Source organism: Lentinula edodes (genome assembly GCF_021015755.1).
Source record: "Lentinula edodes strain Le(Bin) 0899 ss11 chromosome Unknown C8R40scaffold_2, whole genome shotgun sequence".
NCBI lineage: Eukaryota > Fungi > Basidiomycota > Agaricomycetes > Agaricales > Omphalotaceae > Lentinula > Lentinula edodes.
In genome coordinates this window covers 1,680,055-1,700,776 of record NW_025764308.1, presented here as the reverse complement: position 1 = coordinate 1,700,776, position 20,722 = coordinate 1,680,055, and the positions used below count along the sequence as shown (strand labels likewise).

At 47.1% G+C, this 20,722-nt stretch overlaps 7 protein-coding genes across 7 annotated transcripts; 5 read left to right on the top strand and 2 right to left on the bottom strand.

Annotated features, from left to right (window-relative positions):
- Window positions 1-164: 164 nt before the first annotated feature.
- Window positions 165-1,862, top strand: C8R40DRAFT_278996 (uncharacterized protein). Its single transcript, XM_046234573.1, has 3 exons — window positions 165-739; window positions 815-1,601; window positions 1,691-1,862. The coding sequence occupies exons 1-2, from the start codon at window positions 356-358 to the stop codon at window positions 1,589-1,591; spliced, it is 1,161 nt and encodes a 386-aa protein (XP_046091835.1). The 5' UTR covers window positions 165-355; the 3' UTR covers window positions 1,592-1,601; window positions 1,691-1,862.
- Window positions 1,863-2,300: 438 nt separating this feature from the next.
- Window positions 2,301-3,958, top strand: C8R40DRAFT_1081683 (uncharacterized protein). The gene is made up of 3 exons (XM_046227153.1): window positions 2,301-2,538; window positions 2,595-2,853; window positions 2,913-3,958. The coding sequence occupies exons 1-3, from the start codon at window positions 2,494-2,496 to the stop codon at window positions 3,701-3,703; spliced, it is 1,095 nt and encodes a 364-aa protein (XP_046091834.1). The 5' UTR covers window positions 2,301-2,493; the 3' UTR covers window positions 3,704-3,958.
- On the bottom strand, window positions 3,959-5,187 carry C8R40DRAFT_1081681 (galactose mutarotase-like domain-containing protein). The gene is made up of 4 exons (XM_046227152.1): window positions 5,074-5,187; window positions 4,734-5,016; window positions 4,230-4,671; window positions 3,959-4,174 (listed from the first exon to the last, which is right to left on the bottom strand). The coding sequence occupies exons 1-4, from the start codon at window positions 5,119-5,121 to the stop codon at window positions 4,051-4,053; spliced, it is 897 nt and encodes a 298-aa protein (XP_046091833.1). The 5' UTR covers window positions 5,122-5,187; the 3' UTR covers window positions 3,959-4,050.
- Window positions 5,188-7,682: 2,495 nt separating this feature from the next.
- Window positions 7,683-12,196, bottom strand: C8R40DRAFT_1233900 (TRAPP trafficking subunit Trs65-domain-containing protein). The gene is made up of 3 exons (XM_046233342.1): window positions 11,244-12,196; window positions 7,890-11,190; window positions 7,683-7,822 (listed from the first exon to the last, which is right to left on the bottom strand). Exons 1-3 carry the CDS (start codon window positions 11,980-11,982, stop codon window positions 7,786-7,788), a joined length of 4,077 nt encoding a protein of 1,358 aa, XP_046091832.1. The 5' UTR covers window positions 11,983-12,196; the 3' UTR covers window positions 7,683-7,785.
- A 1,002-nt stretch (window positions 12,197-13,198) lies between these two features.
- On the top strand, window positions 13,199-14,451 carry C8R40DRAFT_278912 (uncharacterized protein). Its single transcript, XM_046234572.1, has 4 exons — window positions 13,199-13,259; window positions 13,312-13,499; window positions 13,561-14,045; window positions 14,102-14,451. The coding sequence occupies exons 2-4, from the start codon at window positions 13,382-13,384 to the stop codon at window positions 14,108-14,110; spliced, it is 612 nt and encodes a 203-aa protein (XP_046091831.1). The 5' UTR covers window positions 13,199-13,259; window positions 13,312-13,381; the 3' UTR covers window positions 14,111-14,451.
- Window positions 13,834-14,695, top strand: C8R40DRAFT_278697 (uncharacterized protein). Its single transcript, XM_046234570.1, has 2 exons — window positions 13,834-14,045; window positions 14,102-14,695. Exon 2 carries the CDS (start codon window positions 14,113-14,115, stop codon window positions 14,596-14,598), a length of 486 nt encoding a protein of 161 aa, XP_046091830.1. The 5' UTR covers window positions 13,834-14,045; window positions 14,102-14,112; the 3' UTR covers window positions 14,599-14,695.
- A 97-nt stretch (window positions 14,696-14,792) lies between these two features.
- On the top strand, window positions 14,793-20,722 carry C8R40DRAFT_1032816 (uncharacterized protein; the record flags this gene model as incomplete). The annotated part of the gene is made up of 22 exons (XM_046223287.1): window positions 14,793-15,019; window positions 15,091-16,179; window positions 16,261-16,460; window positions 16,699-17,177; window positions 17,223-17,337; window positions 17,391-17,432; window positions 17,485-17,742; window positions 17,798-17,996; window positions 18,051-18,197; window positions 18,256-18,388; window positions 18,441-18,563; window positions 18,615-18,735; window positions 18,784-18,914; window positions 18,961-19,113; window positions 19,172-19,213; window positions 19,273-19,304; window positions 19,356-19,461; window positions 19,511-19,668; window positions 19,720-19,851; window positions 19,909-20,079; window positions 20,126-20,370; window positions 20,418-20,722. The coding sequence occupies 22 exons, from the start codon at window positions 14,793-14,795 to the stop codon at window positions 20,720-20,722; spliced, it is 4,608 nt and encodes a 1,535-aa protein (XP_046091829.1).

Genomic DNA, 20,722 nt, shown 5'->3' with positions numbered 1-20,722 from the left:
GAGCAAATGGTTTGTAAATTGAAAGTATACGTTTACGGAATTCCACATTGTTAACAGTCATAGGTTTCCTACCCTCCATCTTGCCTTTGTTCCTTCTGGAGTATTTTCTTTCCTTTGAAGAAGCGCTCACATATCTACTTATAGGTACAGCTTTTCATTTATGACAGAATTTGCTGTTTGGCGCCGCGACACTGCCTGCATTTTGATAGATTCATGTTAATGCAAAAGACACTTCGTTCTTTCGCTACCGCCATCATTCACTAACACCTTTCCTTCCCCGGGCCTCCTTGGAATATCTTTGTTTTAACTCTCAGTGTTCCTCTAATATCCACCCTGCGTCTCATCTTCTAATCCGATGTCCGAATCACCTCAGCTCGGTCCTCTCCTCGAGCCATTAACAGCATCAGCCCATGCTGTTTATCCGGAGTCAACCGCCGAGTCGATCTCTTTCACTCCTGGACCCTCTGACAGTGCTCTCCCACCAACTCCATTCCTCGTCCTATGCCTAGAAGACTACCACTCCGATGACCCTATCTATCTATCCTTCCGGAAGGATGAATTGCTTCTAGTGTTGGACTGGGATTCGAGACCCGGGTGGTGGCAAGCCCAGAGAACTCAACCCTCAGAGTCTACGGATGAGTCCAAGACAGACATCGATATTGCGATTGGATGGATACCTCAGGCGTACGTGCAGCCGTTGCCGGCGGAAAATTACGGGTTTGAGCAACTGAAGACTGAGGTGCGTACCGCAGATCTCTGGATCCTACTCATATTTAAATTAAGTCGGGTTTTGCACTAACGTCCTGGCCATAAGATGAATTTCGCATTGGAACCAGGGATGCCCGATCCTCCGGCCAATCCTGTCGTCGACTACTGTGACGATTTTCTACTATCCACTGATGAATGGACGTATTCGGAGCTTCTGCCGGGCTCGAGCTCTAGGTTGAACACAAGGGTTGAATTGAAACCGAAACCAGCTTCAAGTTGGAACCGTCAAGTCCGATTCATTAATGACTCGGACACTGAGTGTGATGACGACATCAACCTGGAAACCTCCGCTGTCCCCGTTCCCTTTGATGCCTTGAAAACACGATATACGGGAGGAGGAGGAGATATACAGCTCCGAATTTGGATAGCCGGAGTGGAAGCGAATTCACTTCGTCGTCGATTAGCTTCACCATATTACCCAGACGAGAGTAGTCCAAACTCCGAGACGGGTGGTCCGAGTCCTGCTTTGTTCAACGGAAGTGAACAGTTTAGCATCAATGGAGGAGCGTTTAATGCCGTTGGTGGGGATATCCATGAGACCAAAAATTCTGGGAACACATCGTTCTTCAACTGCATATTCAATTCGAAGTCGAGCTCGGATCCGAGAAAACAATCTTCTTCTTCAACGACTACTCCTCAGAATTCTAAGTCCCAGGAGAAGAAGAGGAAGCGGCGATGGTCTATTACCAAGTTCACGCATATATTCCATCACGTTTATCATCATCACCTTCAACCAGCGGTGATATATTATCCCATGTCATGGATGATGTATTATGTTCCTTGGTTCGTGCCGTGGTGTCAGAAATGTGCAGTGATTTCTTAGCGCAGTCCAAGTAAGGGCCTACCTACTCGTACTGAACGTCTTTTGACTTGAAATTTGGTATGTGATTCATTCTGGATTTCTGTGACGCGCTTTCAATAGAGTGGAAAGTAGCTGAATATGTAAGAGTAAAATTGCAAGTGCTGGCTGTAGGGGTTTCAAGTTGTATATTTGTTTGAGCTATTTCTTCCTGCTTCTTTTCTTTTATAGTTTCCTCTCTCAACTTTGATTTTTATTCCGCGTAGACAAGTTTCCTTTGTCGTTACGATCGGTACACTACGGTATCATGTCCTGTATTCCTTGATACATGTGTCTAAAGACAAATCTCCATCTACATGACCCAAAATGTGTTTGAGCCCGATCCCCGCTTTTCTGTCCCAATGTCATTCGTGTTTCTAGCGCTTTTCCCCTTTGTTTTCCTCTCCGCTTTTCTCTCTGCTTCTATTTCTCGACTCTTCAAGTAGTTGCTCGAACTTGAAGATTTGATTCAAACACATTATGTTCCAATACATATATGATGGGTTCTCTGTTCTTGCGCCTGTGCCATCTCCTAAAAAGCAAGCTGCACTTTCTGAGCTCGTAGTGTAACCGCGCGACCAGTCCGTTCAATAATAATATTGACCCCAAACTGTTTACGCTGGATCTTTTTCTGGAATTTGTTTGCAACAAACGCGAATGCAGATTTTTCTTGTGTACAAAATTCTAGTGACCATCGACATCCGCGGGTCATCCGACTTCGTGGGAATTTGAGCTACAACAGCTTTACTTCCTGCTTCTCTAGCCGAAGCGAAGCACTAAGGCCTAAGGCCTATCAGGATTCTGGATATATCAATTCTAAAGCTCAGACGCATACCGGCCTGACGTTACGGCCATTCCACGATCGACGTCGATCGAGTTCTTTCACCATGCCAGCAGAACAATCTGGAGATCGAATTATCTTGAAGCACAAAGTACGCAGCGTTACAATGTACAGGTTCTTATTCACTGATGCGCATATACTTACCAGGGTGCTAACGGAGAAATTCTGCTCTGTGGAACGACACTTATATACTGGAAAACTGCAGACAAAAGCCACCCTAAGCCTTCTGAGGATCTCTCCGAAAAACCCGTAGGAGACCTCGACGACGCCAAGTTTCAAGATACAATACCCGCTCTCTTCTTATCCTTTGAAGATGCTACTGATTCCAACAACCCGTGTTTGGATCAGCTTGGCTTTGTGGGGAGGGAAATTTGGACTAACGAGGCTGGGGTATATGTTCCATTGAGTGGGTTCTTTCACAAAGCTCAAATCATATAAGTTGTACTTATACATACATTATCTCAGCACTTGAATCAACCATTGCACCACTCAGCGAACCCTTTATTTCCTACGCCGTGCACCGACACCTCATGAACCATAAACCAAAGACTCTTCTCTACGTCGATGATACCTCCACAGGTACCTCTCCAAAAATCCTTTTCTTTCGTCTCCGTCTAGCTTTCTTCCGCGAATATACTCCCACTGCAGATTCCTGCGGCGTAAAAGGTGTTGTCGCGGAATCGGATTCGATTCGAGATGAATTAATCCGAGCATTTGTGACCAAACTATTTGATCCTGATTATGAAAAGAAGTCGGGAAGTTCCCCGACTTTCTTTAAAGAAAGTGAAAACTTCAGCATCAACGGAGGAGTATTCAATGCCGTTGGTGGAGATATACTGCACAAGACCACGACAGTAAATACGGGTGACAATAATAATAACACATCTTATATCAACTGTATATTCACCAACTCGGCTCTTTCGCAATCGAAGAGTTATTGTACAACGTCAAAGTCAGGGAAAACAGGTTCGGACGAGAAGGAACCACACGAGGAAGAACAAGAGCGCGTATCCAGGACACCGACCTCGACTCAAAAATCCAAAAATACCCAGAAAAAAAGTAATACCATTGGGAACACTGGGAACACTGATAGGAAACGGCGCTGGTCTATTACGAAGTTCACACACCAAATCATCCACCATGTTCATCATATGTATCATCACTACCTACCAGCGGTGATGTATTACCCAGTGCCAACTTGGGTGGTTTACTACGTGCCTTGCTTCGTACCTTGGAGTTTGAATTTTGGTTTGTGATAGTAGGTGAGGTGTATGCACTAGTATAAAGGGTAGCCTCTCCGATACTCTGATCTTTGATCTCTCTCTCTCTCTCTCTGTATCTCTTCCACTGTCTCTGTCACTGTCTCTCTCCCTCCCTCTAGACCCTCTATCTCTTTGAGCTCTCTTCCTTCCCCTTCCTCATCACTTTTTTCCACGTGGGCAATGGTTTCCCTCATCGTCGAAACACGATCGGTTGTATGCGCATATGTGATGTTTTGATATCAACAATGTATCCTTATTATAGTATACCTATTTCCATTTGTACAATTCAGCGACAAGGAATAACTTGCAATACATGGGATTAGAGAATTAATGCGAAAGCGTTAAAGGTTCGTGCCCCCTTCTTCGCGAATAGCGGACAAAACCTGTTGTCCGATCCACGTCTTTCCAGGCTCTACCTTCTCAAAACCACGTACGTATCCAGGTTCCAGACAAACATACCGTTCCCTGTACATTAATCCAATTAGATCTGTGACATAGCAAAGTCAATGGTGAAACTGACCAGCCTCCATCTTCCATATCACCAATCTTACTCCCAACCTCTTTCTGCGGATTCCACACCACCACATCTTTCAAATTAACACTCCTCAACTTGACCCCACCCCCGGGCCACGTAACTTGATAATTCTGCGGCGCATCCTCGTATACCGAGTCCGTTGATTTCTTTACGTCTACACCAGTACGCGTCTCGGTTTTAAGTCCTTGATGAACGGGATCAGTCTTGTCGAAGTATCGGAGATTTTGAAGCGGATGGATGAGAACATCGTTGGAGGAGGGAACACGGATGTAGTTGTGGAATAGGGCTTGAAATTCGAGGATGTCGGATGTGGATGCATTTTTAACGTGGAGATCGGTGCTGAGTTGGTGCTCGGCGAGCGTTACGACATAGGTTAGATGGAAGGGTTTGCTGTATACTGCTGTGATCTTGGATGTAGGTTCGAGTGCTGCATAGGTTGTTCTATGAATAAGTACAATTCACATTATGATCTGTGGCGAGAATACTCACTCAATCTAACAGACACCCCAGCCTCATTATCCATCACAAGCCCATCCCATTTCCAAACCTCACTCCGTGCAAAACCATGCTGACTTAGACGCGAATGGTCGGGATGGGTAGGAGCTCCAAAGCACGGAAAGACAACCGGTATTCCACCACGAACTGGTTTTGAGCCATCGAGGAGTGCTTTGGACGATACGAAGAGACGCTCGAAAGGCTCTGGGTGCTGTTTGTCTGCGACTTTCCAGGATATGACTGTTGCTCCGTAGAGCAGGATTTCTGCGCTGGCACCCTTAGTATATGCGTATCAGTGTTTGGGAATTTGTACACGGATTGCTCTTTTGCGTACTTTGGGGTGCTTCAAGGTGATTTGGCCTCCGGATTGTTCTACTGGCATGGTGGTAAGGAAAAACTTGAGATTCTGACGCTGCTTGGTGTCAATCGAAATGACGCAGCGGATTACTTAAAGCCGATAAACCCGAAAGTCATGATTAGTATTGAGTTGATAGGTATCTCCTCCTCCTCCTCCCACTTTTCGCTCGACGTCAAGTATTGCTAAATTTGCTGGCCAAATTTATTTTTTGTACCATTAACCTGCACACCATGACCGGTATCATCTGTATCTGTTAGCATCAGATTAAGCTCAGTTGATTGGTGTCGTTAGAGAGATGAGGTTATGGCCGAACGATGGGGTATGCTTCACCCCTCGTAGCTGTATCACTCTCTCCTCGCCGCCGATTCGCGTTACGAATTGCACAGTCCCCAGTCCTATGATCTGGAACCTCCCTGCCTCGCCTGATACTGCGCTGTTCCCCCTTGTCCTGCACTTCTGTGTACTCAACGAAGTCTGCCTTGTTAACCCAGCAGTGTTCCGACGCGCCGGAGTCAAGGAACGTCTTTATTGTAGGCAATAGAGGTGAATACAGAGAGGTATGGCCATGTCATATGGTACAATCTTTTGATGAGACCATTGAATAGCTATGTACATCCTCTATCCCATTCCCAGTCTCCTTGCGCTGATCCCCTCCCTTCAGAACGGTATGAGCTTGCCTGTTCATCGGGTCAGCGTCTGGGACTGGGCACTGATGGGTTTCGGACGTACTCTGCTCGCTGTTCGCTTTTACCGACATCACGTAGGTCGCCATAGGCGACGTGAACTCTGTTTTGTCGGTTATCGTTGCGTTTGAGTTGGTATTCACCCTGGGTTTGGCATTTTGTCTCGGTCCCTGGCCTTCCATGCCTCCACCTTTTGCCCAACACTTCTTGGCAATGTGTCCTGCCTTGTTGCAATTGTGGCATATGATCGAGGATCTGCCTCCTGTCCGCGAGGTTGGCCGTGCGTCATCTGTGGGTATGCATGGGCTGCCATGAGCGCCTTGACCCTCTTCATATCCCTTTCTTCCTCCTTACGTTCTTCCTCTCTCTGGTACCAGAGTGTCTGGAGGTACGTGAATGCTTCTGTGCTCGAGGTGCCGGGGACGGTCCTAACGTCTTGTCTCCAATCGGGAGGCATCGAGAAGATTGTGATCTGACGGAATTGGGCATCCGTCATGGTACCTCCGAGGTCATGTACCTTTCTAAGGAGGTTCCGCATTTTCTTTTCGTGGGCCTCCATCGTGTCCGTCAGCGGGTCGAATACTTTGTGGCGGAGGCTGGTTTCTGCCAGGTGGATCCTCTGCTCGTCGTGCTTCTCAAACCTTTTGATTAAGCTCTGCCAAATTTCGGAGGCTCTTTTTGTCTTGTCTACGCCTAGGCCTATGGGGTCAATGATGTTGGATACTATCACCCCTGCGACTAGTCTATCGCGTACTTCCCACTCCTCTGGGTACGGTGTAACACTGTACGCCGGGGTTGGTACCACCTGATATATTGACCTCGGGTAGTTTTCTGTGGTTGGGGTTGGCTTCGGGATTGTCCCATCCATGTATCCGGTCAGTCCTCGAGACTGCACTGCAAACAATATCTCACGCTTGAAAGGTCTCCAATTATCCTCATCGATGAGCTGTTTCTCGTCCGGTAACCTAGGTATGTTCACCATACTTCCTGTCGACATCTTTGCTAGAGATTTCTGATTTTGTGTTCTTTTCGCTGCGGGTAATCTTTTTCGGGACAAATCGGAGAACGAGTCTCATAATCTGTTAGCGTAAGATCAAGCTAACGGGTATATCAGTAAGTGCGGATATCCTGATATGCTATTGAGCTCACCTCAGTTGATACAAAAGCAACTGAGGGAGCTCGAGTACTCCGCCTGCGTGATCTACCTACAACTGTACAGTACCTAGTAATCTTAAACGGCGTATACGGAATGGGAAGGTCAAAGCTGTGTGTACGTACGGAGTTCGCCCCAACAGTATCTATCTGACCGTCAACACACCTCATCAACACAACGACCAATCACGCTTTCTTTTTTTTTTTCTCAAAAATTATCAACCATGGTCTTCTTGCCATCATTAATGCACCTTTGCTGCGCGCTCATCTTGTGGTCGACTCTGGTTGAGACCATAGCTACTCCCATGAATAACCTCGCAATAGCACCTCCGGCATCACTCGAACTCAGTTAATTACCAGGGCACCCCGAGTGGACGGGATCTCATCCTCGGCATTATACGCACCCGACTAAACATCGAAGATGGATCAGAGGTTGCTGTCAGTCGCCAATGAGATCTGGCGCCGACGATGAGAAGCTCAGTTGTGCTCGGGGCGTTGCGTTGCTCCGCCCACTCGCTCTCTTCGCCCGTGCAGTGAGAAATGAGAGAGAGAGCGACAATTGTTTCCATAAAATGCTCAGAATATCCGACCAATCATAATTATCGTATGTTGAGGACAAACGGCCTTTGTTTGTAGAATAGATGGAACACACACAAAATGAACCTTCTAGCATCCACTTACCCTCCCAGAACCCAGAACCCAAATTCTAGATAGTAGCATACTGTAGCATATTTTCAACAAATTGTATTTCTTGTGACATGATCACATACTGTACAACACAATGGGGGAGCGGGGACGTTCTCAATTCATAGTTATAGTGTTCGTAAGGTCAACTATCTATGCATATACCTTTCTAAGCAGGCTCATGTACCACGACATCCATAACAGATCTTCACCCACAACAATGGTCAGTCGCTGTCTACATACATCGAGCAAAACAAAACCAAATCAACTCACCTCAAATTCATTGCTAACCCACTCTCTACATCCGTCAACGTGAGCGTATCGATCGAATGCACACCAGGAGACACGGCGAGGAACTTCATCCTGACGGATTGACATGCAGAAGGTAACAAGGGTCCAATACGAACTCGGTTTTCGAGTGGGAGAACGCCTGGGTCAGGAATTCTCGTAGACAAATCCTTCATCATCCCTGCTCTTACATTCTCTGATCGTCGTTTTCCAGGCCCTCGACTAGCTGCAGTCAGAGTTTCAACTTCTCGCCTCTTCCTCCTAGATCGCAAATCAGGACAGCTTATTTCAAATCTGCGTGTCCATGTAGACCGATTAAACACGAAAATATCGAGAATAAATGTTGAAAGGGGGTATATTAATTCTGGTTTCGTAGATGTGGTGTGTTTGGAGAAGTTCAATGTATCTGCGTTGAGGTTATCGCCCTTGGACGGGTTTTCGTGGAATTCTGATGGTGAAGAAGGACGCGAGGACGGAAGAGGAGTTGATGATTCGAAAGATGTTTTTGGAGGATGGATATTTTGTTGAGGTAGTATACCGACAGAGACAACAATTGACTGGCTTCCGTTCCCTCCATCAATATCAATTTTACCACCATATTCATCATGCCCACCCCCTCCCTGTACATCACCATCGAACGCCTTCCCCGTCCCTGGCCCCCCTCTCCTACCTGTAGGCGCCGGAGTACCAAATCCGATTGTGGGGGCTGGAGTCTGCGGGATCGCACTCGGTATAGCACTCCCCAACGCGCTTCCCATTCCTCCATAACCTCCATACCCACCATATCCACCACCAAATCCCATACCCACACCCATCCCTCTCTCACGCTTCACCTCCACACTAGGCCCGACGTACCCCACTCCCGACACATTCCCGCTATTCGGTGGAAGGTTTCCGCCATGCGGGATCAGCGGTCCTTGGGAGAGCGGGCTAGGCGGAACAGTGGCGGCGGCGTTGTGGTGGGATTGTAAAGCACCGTGTGCTCCGTTGATATTATTTGGAAACGCAGGATACGCAGGTGTCATTGGAGGTGCATTCATTGCTGCATCAGGCGGTGTCAAACCCATGGCTTGGTCTATAGAGGGTGGGATCGTTACTGATAATCCTCCTCCTCCTCCGCCTCGGTCCTTGAATGGCGGTGGAGGCGGCGCCTCATAAGTCGTCGGAGATCTCAAATTCTGCGCTGTTATTGCTGCACTCACCGACGGAGGGGTGTATTTCGATGTCGATGCACCCGGCGACGAAATTGGTAAACTATCTCTTCTTTGTCTACCCTGCACTCCTCCTTTGGCACTATCCCTCCGCTCCCTCGACGGCCCAAGAGCAGATCCCGGACGCTCAATAGTAGAGCCTAGATTATGCCCTAAGTTATACCCAAGGCCCGGACCAGCAGATTGAACATGCGAAGGCAAAATTCTCGGAAGATCAGGCAACGTATGTCTCTTTTCCGTCGTTGCCATACTAGTCGTAGCGGGTCCCGAGGCTGAAGGGAATGCTAAAAGACCCAAAGAGCTTTTTCTGTTCCCTGATCCTGATCCCAATCCTAGATCCAACCCGAACCCAAGAGACCCTAGCGCCCGACGCTCGTTCGGAGAGACGACGGATGCAATGGAGGGAAACGATGAAGAAGCAGGAAAATTTGAAGACGCTGCGGAAGTGGAAGGTGACAAACCCATATTCGCAGATACGGGAACAGGAAATGGAGATGGTGGTTCCGGTAAGGCATTTATCGTCGGTAGAGGTGTATGATCATAATCATCATTTCCAAAGTCGTCCCTTCTCCTGGGGACTTGTTGTGACAGAGATAAATCCAAAACGCAATTCCAACGCGAGACAAACGTAGGAGTGGGGTAGTGGTATTTGTTGGATTGTTCTCCTGTACCGGCAGGTACAGTGATGGTGGTATTACTATTAGCATAACATGGTTTCCCAAAAACCTCGATCGTCACTCCTCGTTGGAGAGCTTTATCGGGGCCACCGCCGGGTTTAATGCCTCCAGTAGGACCTAAGACGCCTGCACTAGGGAGATCGTTCATTCCTACACCTGTAGTTAGATTGGCTGCTAGACCCATTGAGCCGATTCCATTCAAGGCAGCATCTTCCTGTGGTGAGTGCAGGAATGAGACAGCGTATAACAAGTTATGCTGTTCATGCGGAGCGAGGTATAAGGGAAAGCTGGCTTGACTTTCGGAGGAGGAATGTTGTTTTTTCTTTTTCTTTCTCTTTGCCCCTCCTTTACGAGCCAAGGCGTTCGCAGTATCCCATCCAATCAACCTCGCAGTAGCTCCTTCCTCCTTCCCACCACCTGCTGCGTTCCCAGTGATCGAGATGTCAACTTTTTCGACGATGAAATCTGGTGCATCTGCGGGTCGGTAGAACGGGTCTCCTTCTGTTTCAATTTCAACGCAGAGGACGACCGTGCGTTCTGAGGCGCCGGAGGTTAGGCGGTCTGGGTCTTCGTCTTCGCCGTAGTTTTCCGAGTTTTCTTCTTCATCGTCTTGGTTCCCGTTACCCTCATCGCCGCTATCCCCTTCATTACCAAGTTCAACATCCTCGAAATCCTCTTCATTCTCCTCCCCTCCTTCGTCCAATAACACCGCAGGCACAAACACCGTCCTCATCCTAACCTTAAACCCACTCGCCGTCTCCAGAATCTTCCTAAAACTCTTCCTCAGGACCGGTTTTCCTCGTCCCCCGATGGTATGTTGACGGTTATGACCTGTAGTGCTTAAAGGTGCACTAGGAAGCGCACTTTGACCTGGAAGAGGCGTAGGCGTGATCATCGCAGACGATGTCGGCGTCTCTGGTTCGATTGGAGGGAGAGCGAATAATTTGGCGCGAGAGATCGGTCCCAGACGTGTTGAGGGAAGGGTGAGTTCGTCATTCCCGATGTCAGAGGACGTGCCCGTTTTGATCTTGGATGTTGGTCTCGTAGGAGTACCTGTTGGAGTGCTGTTGTTCGTCGATGGAGGGCGTCTACCCAGGGAAGACGCTGGAGCAAACGTCGGTCCGGCGTAAAGACCTGCAAGGAGGTTGATTTCAGGAGGACTAATCTCTGTGTCGGTCTCCGGAGTTGGGTTGATTTCATTATTATTATCATTAGCGTTGACAGGAGTGGAAGGTGAAGTTGGAGAGATAGGATCGCCAGGAGTGGAAATAGCATCAACAGATTTGAGATAGACTGCCAGCGGGCTTTTAGAGGAAGCAATCGCTAATGGTTTATCGCGCAGTGTTGCTGAAAACGTCAGACAGAGGAGTGGGGAGTTGAAATTGAGGCGGAGGAAAGCTTTGAAGATATTTATCAGAATAGAAATTATGTATATAGTTGTACAGACTCACCAATGTCCAGCACAGTCCTATAGACTGCAATCCAAGCCCGGTCCCTCTTCGACCAGAGTAAATAAAATCCCTCTCGTTCTTGTTCAGTACCCTCAGAGTCTTTATCCTTCTGATCTTTCCTGTCCAACAACCCCGTTCCACTTCCACTAACATCCTGTCCCCAAATTCTAGACGTCAACACCACACCTTCCGCCTGTAAATATCTCTGGTCCACAGCAGCAGACGCTGGCATAGGATTCGGCGTCGACGGAGGTAAGATCGACGGATGGTGTGACGCAGACCCAAAGCCCGAATTCGGTGACAACAACCCACTGAGATTTAAATGAGTAGGTTTCTTGATACTAGACGTTCGCGGTGGCGGTGAGCTCGGTATGTTTGGATTTAGACGCGACGACGGTAAGGGAGATGCGGATACGGTGTATTCAGAGCTATCGTCATTCGGCGCGATGGGCGAGATGTAGGATGCTTCGAGGAGAATTTGGACGTGCGCGAGGAAATCAAGCAGATTCCGAGAAGGCTCTGGAGGGTCTGTGTCCAAATTTTGGGGTAGTTCTGATTGTGGAACGCGTAAAGTAAATAAGGTTTGTAAATGTTCGTCGAAAAACGCTTCTTTTCTATCGATGATGTTGAGTTGGTCTAACCATTCATCGGTATTTGTGCTAGGAGGATAGGTTATAGAAGATTCTGGGACGATTACATCTAGTTCCAAAGAGGTGAATAGGTCTTCGAACGAGGACATGGAGGGAAAGTTTAACTATAACTAATAAGGCATGGGAATTGTTCCCATCACATTCCCAATTTCAATCAGAACGAAGGAAACCGTTTGAGTCATGGGTAAGCACCAGCCAGAAGAGACCAGGCTATTTTCGGGCAGGGATTGAGCAAATTTTGGGTCCTAAATGACGCTATTTTGGGTGGGGTTCTGCAGTAGTTTCCGGGTGCCTCCTACAAATGATATTATCTAGGGATATATATTATTATATACGATTCAGAGGACACTCAAATAACTTATCCTTCCAACAACCCCGTTGGGACATGCACCTTGTGCATCGCTTCTCACTTGCCTGATGATCTATTTTCATCAGTTGGACTTGGTTGACTTTACGTTCGTACTTTTAGAGGTGTCTCTATCCGTTCCGACGACGGAACAGAGGGCAAAAGGGAACCGGATGCAGCCCTTTTACCCCTTTATCTAACGGTGACTCCGAACCCTGCACTCTACCTGCCCCACAACAAATTCCCTCACCATATTGCATCGGCGCCCCTAAGCACTCCCTAAGCTTTTCCACTTGCTGTTTCTATCACACATCTTATCTCGAGACGGTGCCGTGTATCAATCAATCTATCTATCACAGTGCCACAAGTCTCCTGCTTCCACAATTTTGCTTAATGTCTATTGAAATAAGCATTCATTTCTTATCTTCGTACCAATAGCTACCAATTTCATAAAGTCAACAAAGTCCAACTGATGAAAGAAGATCATCAGGCAAGTGAGAAACGATGCAAGCAAGGTGCATGTCCCAAACGGGGTACGTTAATAGACCAACCATCAATATATTTGATACGTGATTGCAGTCACCAACTTGTAGACTCGCAGTGAACTCTTCTTCTCAGTCTCTTTGCTATAACATGTCCAATCAACCTCCACTACTACTGTTTCAACTAACGAGATTGCGCAGAAGGAAATCAAATAATAGATTTTCGTCCGCCTCAGCCTTCAAAACTTCAATCGTGAGGTCTCATCATTCATGAGTTATATCCCGCCACACAGCTTGAATCAAGATTCCTGATAATCTCTTGGGGTCTTTGCGAATATATAAGTTATCACTTCCATCTTACACTACATTATTCCGGTAGGGCGACCTTCTTGTCCTCCTCCTCCTTGTTGCCTTCTCCGAGTCTGACCGTACCTCGTTTGACATAGTGCTGGTCTCCATCAATATCTACACACACTTGCGAGCGACGTAAATTTGCTGGCCAAATTTCTGTACACTTGCAAACCATCAACCGTCACCGGTATGTATCATCAATGGACTGCGATCAGCTGTAGTACTTTACTTGCTATTAGTGCTGTTATTCGACACTGTTTTCTTCACTTTTTGCGTTCCAAGCACGCCTTTTTCATCAGAATCACCGTGATGGTCCACTTGTCGTCTTCGCAACTTTGCCGCGCGTTTCTTTGGTTGTCTATCGTTGTTGGGACTATAGCTGCTCCTGTAACAAATGTAACAGCACTGCGGGAACGACCTGCGAGGGGCAAGTCCAGTTGGATAATTATAGCGTCTCCCTACCTGACGAGCTGGATACCAACATTTAGGACATGTCAAAAATCTCACACTGGGCATTAGACGGACTCTGCCAGGCATACATGTGCCAGAGTATGTGGTCAGACAGAATCAGAAGCCAGTCGCCACGGAGATTTGGAGGTTATACTTTGGTAATGATGGGCTATGGGCTCAGACTGTTGAAAAAGAAGGAGAAGAAGGACATTGGATAGGGCAGGAGGCTCAACGTAATGGTCCAAACGACAGAGTCACAAAGATCGGTCACATCGACTTCGACTCGCATAACCTCAAGAAGGACGTATTACATAGATTTATTGGGTTCAAGGCTGTCTCGAATTTAGAGTTTATCAAGCATGTTTTGGATACGATCGGTACGATGCACGGAGTGAATGTGAGAAGTGATTGGGAGAAATGGAATGGTTTGTATCATGATATGGCAGAGGTACATGGCACCGCAGGGGGTTTCTTGAGCTGTAAGACTTGTCATTCCAATTGTTCACCAATGTTCAAAAACCCCATTTTTTTTTTCATTAGGTCAGGTCATGATCAAACGCATCGGACACGAGTTTTCACCTGGTTTAGATATGCCGAAGGAGAAAGAGATCACTGCTCCTCAAACTGCCAAGGAGGTCCAAACTCCAGTTCACCTTCTCGAGGTTTGGCAGATCTTTTTTGGCGAAAACAAGGGCTTTTGGGCTCAGGATCACCCAAATGGGAAATGGTTAGGTGAAGTAGCTCCTGGAATCTGCAGGGACGCGATTGTGATAGGGACAGTTGCCTCTAAATCGGTCGAATCCTGGGACAAAGTATTGAAAAAACTTGTTGGGATGGAGGCTTCTTCGAACCTGGATTTCATTGATAATGTCTTGGGTGATCTGGACACGGATGAGCAGAAGGAGAAGGGTGTCACTGTGAAACTAAATGGGAAATGGAACGGTTTGCGTCAGGAAATGATACAGCAAGGGGGAAGCGCAGGGATACCCTTCTTTTCTTCATTGAACCATCCGTTTGCATTAACGACAATGCAAGAGTCATCTATCGTACACTCTCCCTCCCCAAAACCAAATTAGAGCTCTGTTGTACCTGGAGAGTAGCACAATTCCCATCAATCAAACTCATAATTCGGTAACGCTATGTAACGTGATCACATTTCGCACTTGTTGAAACAACCACATACCACGACACGACACGACGGGGAGCGGCAGCGCGTTCGCATATACATACCCTTTATATTTAATATTTCCCTTCACTGTATCATATTGCCATGGGCACTCTTTCTCCTTCGTTCGGTAATTTGCGGGTCCAAATCAATCAAATCGACTATACCCTTGCTCCGCCCGGGCCTCTGGACAACTCGACGCTACCGATGGTCCCTGTTTTACGAATATACGGACCTTCAGAAAACGGAAAAAAGACCTGTGTGCATATCCATCAAGTTTACCCTTACTTTTTTGTTGAATACTCCGGAGTTCTGGAGGCCAATCATGGCGAGTAACATCCTGGACTGTTTGTCTACATTCAGCTGAACGTGTACCAGTGAAAAACTATGCAACAAAGCTTAGGCGGTCTTTAAATCATGCAGTTGCTCTGTCACTCCGAAAGGAACCTGCATCGTCAAAATCGCGCTACATTCGCTCAGTTGTTCTAGTCAAAGGCGTGCACTTTTATGGTTTCCATTCTTCCTACTCCCCATTCCTCAAAGTCCTGGTTGCCGATCCTGCTTTGGTTTCTCGGGTAGTAGCTATGATGCAGAACGGAACGGTTATGGGTACCCGGTTTTGTATATACGAAAGTCATTTGAATTATACGTTGCAGTTTTTATCCGACTATGGACTCTATGGGTGTGGTTGGCTTGAACTCGACAATGTCTTTCAAAGGGGGCAAGAAGAAAACGCCGAAGGCATTCAGCAAGAACCTCTGTTTCCCCTTTCCCCACACTTCCGTCAATCGCGAATGACTCTAGAAGTAGATGCGGTTGCTCATCAAATACTGAACCGAAGAGGGCTTTCAGCGCGAGAATGGCACCATAAACTCGAGATTCCTTCCCCTCCACTCCCTAGTGATCCGTTGGTTCTCAGCGTGCGCGAGCTTTGGGAGGACGAACGAGCGAGGCGCCGCAGTCGTGGTTTAAATCCTTCTCCAGAGATCCCGGTCGATCTCAGCGAATCTTCTCGAGGATCAGGCGGTAGCTGGGTAGCTGAAGCGAGGTATTGGGACGAGATTGGTCGCCGTATCGAACAGGAGCGAACCATGACACATGACATTGAAGATGCACAGAGTTGGGAGGGAGCTGTAATGACGACTTTCGAAAGCATTGAAGCATTGTGGGAGGAAGAATATAAGACTTGGAAACCACGAAAAGTCGAACATGATAAAGCTACCCACTCAGAGACGGAAGTCACTGCAACAGTGGACTTACTACCCGGCGAGGATAGTGTGGAGGATGATCTAAACATTGATGTTGATGTTTCGTTCCTCTCAGTGGAGGAGCCGCCAACGGATGACATGGAGAACGTAGATGAAGACGAATATCTGGATCGACCGGAGTACAATCAGCCAGAGGACGAGTTTGATGATGGTGTCGATGACGATGCCGTCTCGCAGAACGGCGCTCGCTCCCCCGAAGGCGAAGAAGATGAAGAAATCTCAGAGTAAGGGTCTGATCCAACCCAGTTCTTCATCTTCTGACTCAGTCCAAGTAGTAACCCATTTCTCGACAACCCAAGTGGAAGTGATGTTGGTAATATATTACAATTCAAGAAGTGGGTCGACGCATTATTACCCATTGCTTCCCTAATTTACGACTATAGTTTGACGAAGAGGGCTATTTCCGAAGACTCGGATCATAGGTGCTTAGCAGTGTTTTCTTCCTGCGCTCTCTTAACTCAAGTTTTCTCTTTTATAGTGACAGAGGGTCTCCGACACCAACAAAGTGAATACACTGCCTTGCCTGAAAGCCTCGTTAGCTGATTATGATTGAAATGTAACATGAAAGGAGGCCAAAATTGGGCAAGGCTAAACTAAGCGGTGATGCGGTCGTTGGCGAACCTACTCGAACGTCAGTCCTATATCAACCTCAAATTCCAGGTGCTCTTTTGACCCCAACAGCCTATTGCCATCTCTTGAAGATCCCGTACCTAAAGCACCACTCCCGATCCATTCCCTTGGAGCCCCCGGAGCACTAATTGGACCTGTTCCAGCAACAATCAAAGTCGCAATACCACAGACGATCTGGTCTCGGGCAAAGATCCTCACACCTAGCAACTATACGTATATGTACTCCAACCCGCCACCCACCACTTCTCAACTTTTATCTACCATCGAGGATTTCGGGCTCAAAAGCAGGATTTATCGTGCTCCATACTACTCCAACGAGAAAGATGCGCCGCTTAGACCGCGAGAGTATGCTGGTCTAGTATATAACCTCAAAGGTGGTGAGGGAATCGCGCTTCTCGATGATTGGGTGTCAGAATTTAGCTCTCAGGAGACTAGCAACAGTACGTTTTCTTATTTCTTGCAAGGTGATTTGAGTGCAGGTGGCTGGGAATATGCTGGAGCTCCTCCCAGTGTAAAGGAGGTTCGAACCTGGCTTCGTTCCTTCGAAGGACAGCTGAAACAACAATTACCTAAACTTCCATCTCGGACACAGGTGAGCTCATCTACTAATACCTTAGGCGCTTCCTAATTTTCACAGATTCAAGGCCCTACGCAAGTAAACAAGTACGGTCTCAAGGCTTCACCGATGAAGATAGAGGGTAGTGTCTCTCGGGGAAAACAGGATATGAGCATCCTGTCGTTGGAAGTCTTTGGTGAGCAAGACGACTCTCATTTCTAATTCATAGTGATCGATATTTACTATCAGCGCCGTCGAATACTGGGAGATTACCTCACGCAGAGGAGAACGGTAACAACTTATATACTCGCAACCAATGTCTTGAAATTGAATAGCGGTTTAGAGCTTGTTGCACTGTTCTATACATTCCAAATGGCCGAAGACGAGGCTGAGCATTTGATACACCATGTGGCATGTGTAAACTCTGCACAATTGAATGCTGCAACACTTCCAGGGATCGCACTCGAAGCGTTCTCGTCAGAACTAGATCTGATCAACTCGTTTATAGACATTGTCATAGACTTGGATCCGGATATCATAACCGGATGGGATGTTCAAAATTCTTCCTGGGGTTACCTCGCAGCTAGAGCTCGCTCATTCGGTAAATCTCGAAAAAGTTTAGAAATCCGCAGACCAGTTTCAATAATGCATTCCAGGTCTTGAGTTAGAGGAACTACTTGCCCGTGCGCCTCCTCGTTATTCTTCAAATAACAACATCCAGTGGGATGCAAGGCATACAACAACTTTCAAAGTAGCCGGACGCCACGTCTTCAATTTGTGGCGAATTATGCGTTCCGAGCAGACGCTGAATATCTACACGTTTGAGAACGTGGCTTTTCATGTTCTGGGCCGAAGGTACGCCACATTGTAACAGCGGTTCTGCTGATATGTTGATGCTCCTAGTTACAGAGTCCCTAAATACGGTCCTTTGATTTTGAACAAATGGTATCAAGGCAAAATTCCCGCTGGAGCAGCCACCTTGACAAGATATTTTGTCCGTCGCGCATCCCTGAATATCGAAATCTTGAACCGATCAGAGGTTGTCACCAAAACAGCGTGAATTCTCTCGCCAGAAGCGCTGAAAGCTTGCGAAGTACTAATCACCGAATTTCAGTGAATTCGCCCGAGTTTTTGGTGTGGATTTCTACTCTGTGATCAGTCGGGGCTCGCAGTTCAAAGTCGAGTCATTCATGTTCAGAATGGCGAAACCAGAGAGCTTTGTCCTAATCTCCCCTAGCAAGAGCGATGTATGTCATCTTGTCCTTCGCGTACTGTTTTTGATTGAACTTTCCGCACTAGGTGGGAAAGCAGAATGCAGCCGAATGTCTTCCTTTGATCATGGAACCCCAATCTGCGTTATATACCAGCCCGCTCGTGGTCCTTGATTTTCAAAGCTTGTATCCGTCATTGATGATATCTCAGGTAAACATTATGTCTTTTCTCGAATGCTGTCTACTCACTACCTGAACATAGAATATGTGCTATTCTACTTGCTTAGGTAGAGTGATGGACTTCCAAGGTCGAAACAAATTTGGAGTAGTTGACTTGGATCGACCCTCTGGGTTACTTGAGAAATTAAAGGACCATATCAACGGTAAAGATTGAAAAGACGATACAACTATTACACGACTAAATCCGCCAGCAGTTGCTCCCAATGGGATCATGTTTCTGAAGCCAAATGTCCGTAAGGGACTCCTTCCACGTATGCTGACAGAGCTCCTGGATACCCGTGTCATGGTAAAGCAAGCTATGAAAGGATATAAACACGACAAAGTCGGTGGTCTGATACAAGTTATTCCTTCTTGCTCAATATCTTCAGGGTCTTACAAGGGTCCTTAACGCTCGACAACTGGGCCTCAAATACATTGCTAACGTTACCTATGGATATACTAGTGCAAGCTTCTCAGGTAGAATGCCTGCAGTAGAGATGGCAGATAGTATCGTGCAGAGTGGTCGAGAAACATTAGAGAAGGTCCGGAGTTCCATTTCCCAGGCTGGATGGGACCTCAAACTAATTAACTTACACTTAGGCGATAGCTCTTGTTCATGAAACCAAAAGATGGGGAGCTGAGGTACTGAAGAAGCCAGTGTCTGTTTGATTTGTTCTTCACCTCTGAATGCAGTTTCATAGGTGGTATATGGTGACACAGACAGCATGTTTATGTAAGTCGCTGCTCGTCGTCTTGTGCTCCTCGTCAACGTTTTAGAAAAAAGCTATATGCAAGGCAAGACTCGGGAGCAGGCCTTTCGAATCGGCCACGAGATCGCGGACGCCGTCACGGCTCTTAATCCTGCCCCCGTGAAATTGAAGTTTGAAAAGGTGCAGCTTGCCTCCTTCGGTAGGTTGACTTCATACTGACCCTTTGTAGGTCTATCACCCTTGTGTGCTTATGGCAAAGAAACGATACGTAGGCTTCAAATATGAAAACGTGGACGACAAAGAACCCGTTTTTGAAGCCAAAGGCATTGAAACAGTCCGCAGAGATGGAATCGTAGCGCAGCAGAAAATGACTGAAAATTGCTTGAAGTGAATGTTCCTCTAGCGAAGTCGGACCACAAACTAATTGTCGTTCGTAAGGATATTGTTTCGAACACAGGATCTGAGCAAAGTAAAGGAATATTGTTATGATTCCTGGACCAAGATATTGGAGAACAGAGCGCCAGTTCAGGATTTCATTTTTGCGAAAGAAGTGAAGATGGGAACTTACAGGTGAACAGCTTGTACATCCCGAATCATCTGCTCGATATCGTCCTGACTCTCATGTAGCGACAAAGGGCCTCCTCCACCCGGTGTGGCCGTGGCAGCGAAAAGAACACTTCTGGACCCTGGTGACGAACCTCAATATGGCGAACGTGTGCCCTATGTAATTGCGCAAGGAGAACCCGGTTCTAAACTCGTGGATAGAGCTACAGATCCCTTGGAATTTCTGCGCAATCCGTGAGTAGACATCTTTTTCAAGCTAACACTCGTTTATCCCTTGCAGTCACACCCAGCTCGACGCGACGTATTACATATCTAGGGTGCTCATTCCACCACTGGAACGTATCTTCAATTTGGTCGGAGCTGATGTTCCCCAATGGTACAACGAAATGCCCAAAGCCAGGCAGATTGAAGTTGCTTCGCCCAGCAAACGAGGGCGCCCTCAGGTCATTGAGTTGGACCAATATAACATAAATGAACACTTTGACCGTTCCGAGTGTCTTATTTGCGGCTGCCCTGCTCTGCAAGGTCAGATCCTTCTACTTTGCATGCTTTCAAACTATTGAATGACCCAGGCCTGTGCACCCAATGCCGGAGACAGCCGCAATCGACCCTCGCGGGTCTCTCGAATCGGATTCGATCGAATGAACAACGTTTAACTAACACCCGCAAAGTGTGTGCATCTTGCACGGGAACGGCTTTAGATGATGCAGTCCATTGTCAATCCCTCGATTGTTCTTGGCTCTATGCTCGCCATAGAGCGGAAGCTAAGATAAGCTTCCTTGGGATTCTACAGGACCTTGTACAAGAACTAGTAGACGAAAACATTCTGGCATCAAAGAAAGAGGTGATCGGCGAATTATCTGAGAAAGCTTTCTGA

Coding starts and splice junctions, on each gene's coding strand:
- C8R40DRAFT_278912 (XM_046234572.1), top strand. CDS start 13,382: ATGGTCCACTTGTCGTCTTCGCAACTTTGCCGCGCGTTTCTTTGGTTG. Junction 13,500..13,560: donor GCGGGAACGACCTGCGAGGG/GCAAGTCCAGTT, acceptor ACCAACATTTAG/GACATGTCAAAAATCTCACA.
- C8R40DRAFT_1081681 (XM_046227152.1), bottom strand. CDS start 5,121: ATGCCAGTAGAACAATCCGGAGGCCAAATCACCTTGAAGCACCCCAAA. Junction 5,017..5,073: donor TCACCTTGAAGCACCCCAAA/GTACGCAAAAGA, acceptor GCATATACTAAG/GGTGCCAGCGCAGAAATCCT. Junction 4,672..4,733: donor TGGGGTGTCTGTTAGATTGA/GTGAGTATTCTC, acceptor CAACCTATGCAG/CACTCGAACCTACATCCAAG.
- C8R40DRAFT_278697 (XM_046234570.1), top strand. CDS start 14,113: ATGCCGAAGGAGAAAGAGATCACTGCTCCTCAAACTGCCAAGGAGGTC.
- C8R40DRAFT_1233900 (XM_046233342.1), bottom strand. CDS start 11,982: ATGTCCTCGTTCGAAGACCTATTCACCTCTTTGGAACTAGATGTAATC. Junction 11,191..11,243: donor TAGGACTGTGCTGGACATTG/GTGAGTCTGTAC, acceptor ATATCTTCAAAG/CTTTCCTCCGCCTCAATTTC. Junction 7,823..7,889: donor GGGTTAGCAATGAATTTGAG/GTGAGTTGATTT, acceptor TTGTGGGTGAAG/ATCTGTTATGGATGTCGTGG.
- C8R40DRAFT_278996 (XM_046234573.1), top strand. CDS start 356: ATGTCCGAATCACCTCAGCTCGGTCCTCTCCTCGAGCCATTAACAGCA. Junction 740..814: donor TTGAGCAACTGAAGACTGAG/GTGCGTACCGCA, acceptor CCTGGCCATAAG/ATGAATTTCGCATTGGAACC.
- C8R40DRAFT_1081683 (XM_046227153.1), top strand. CDS start 2,494: ATGCCAGCAGAACAATCTGGAGATCGAATTATCTTGAAGCACAAA. Junction 2,539..2,594: donor GAATTATCTTGAAGCACAAA/GTACGCAGCGTT, acceptor TATACTTACCAG/GGTGCTAACGGAGAAATTCT. Junction 2,854..2,912: donor TGGGGTATATGTTCCATTGA/GTGGGTTCTTTC, acceptor ACATTATCTCAG/CACTTGAATCAACCATTGCA.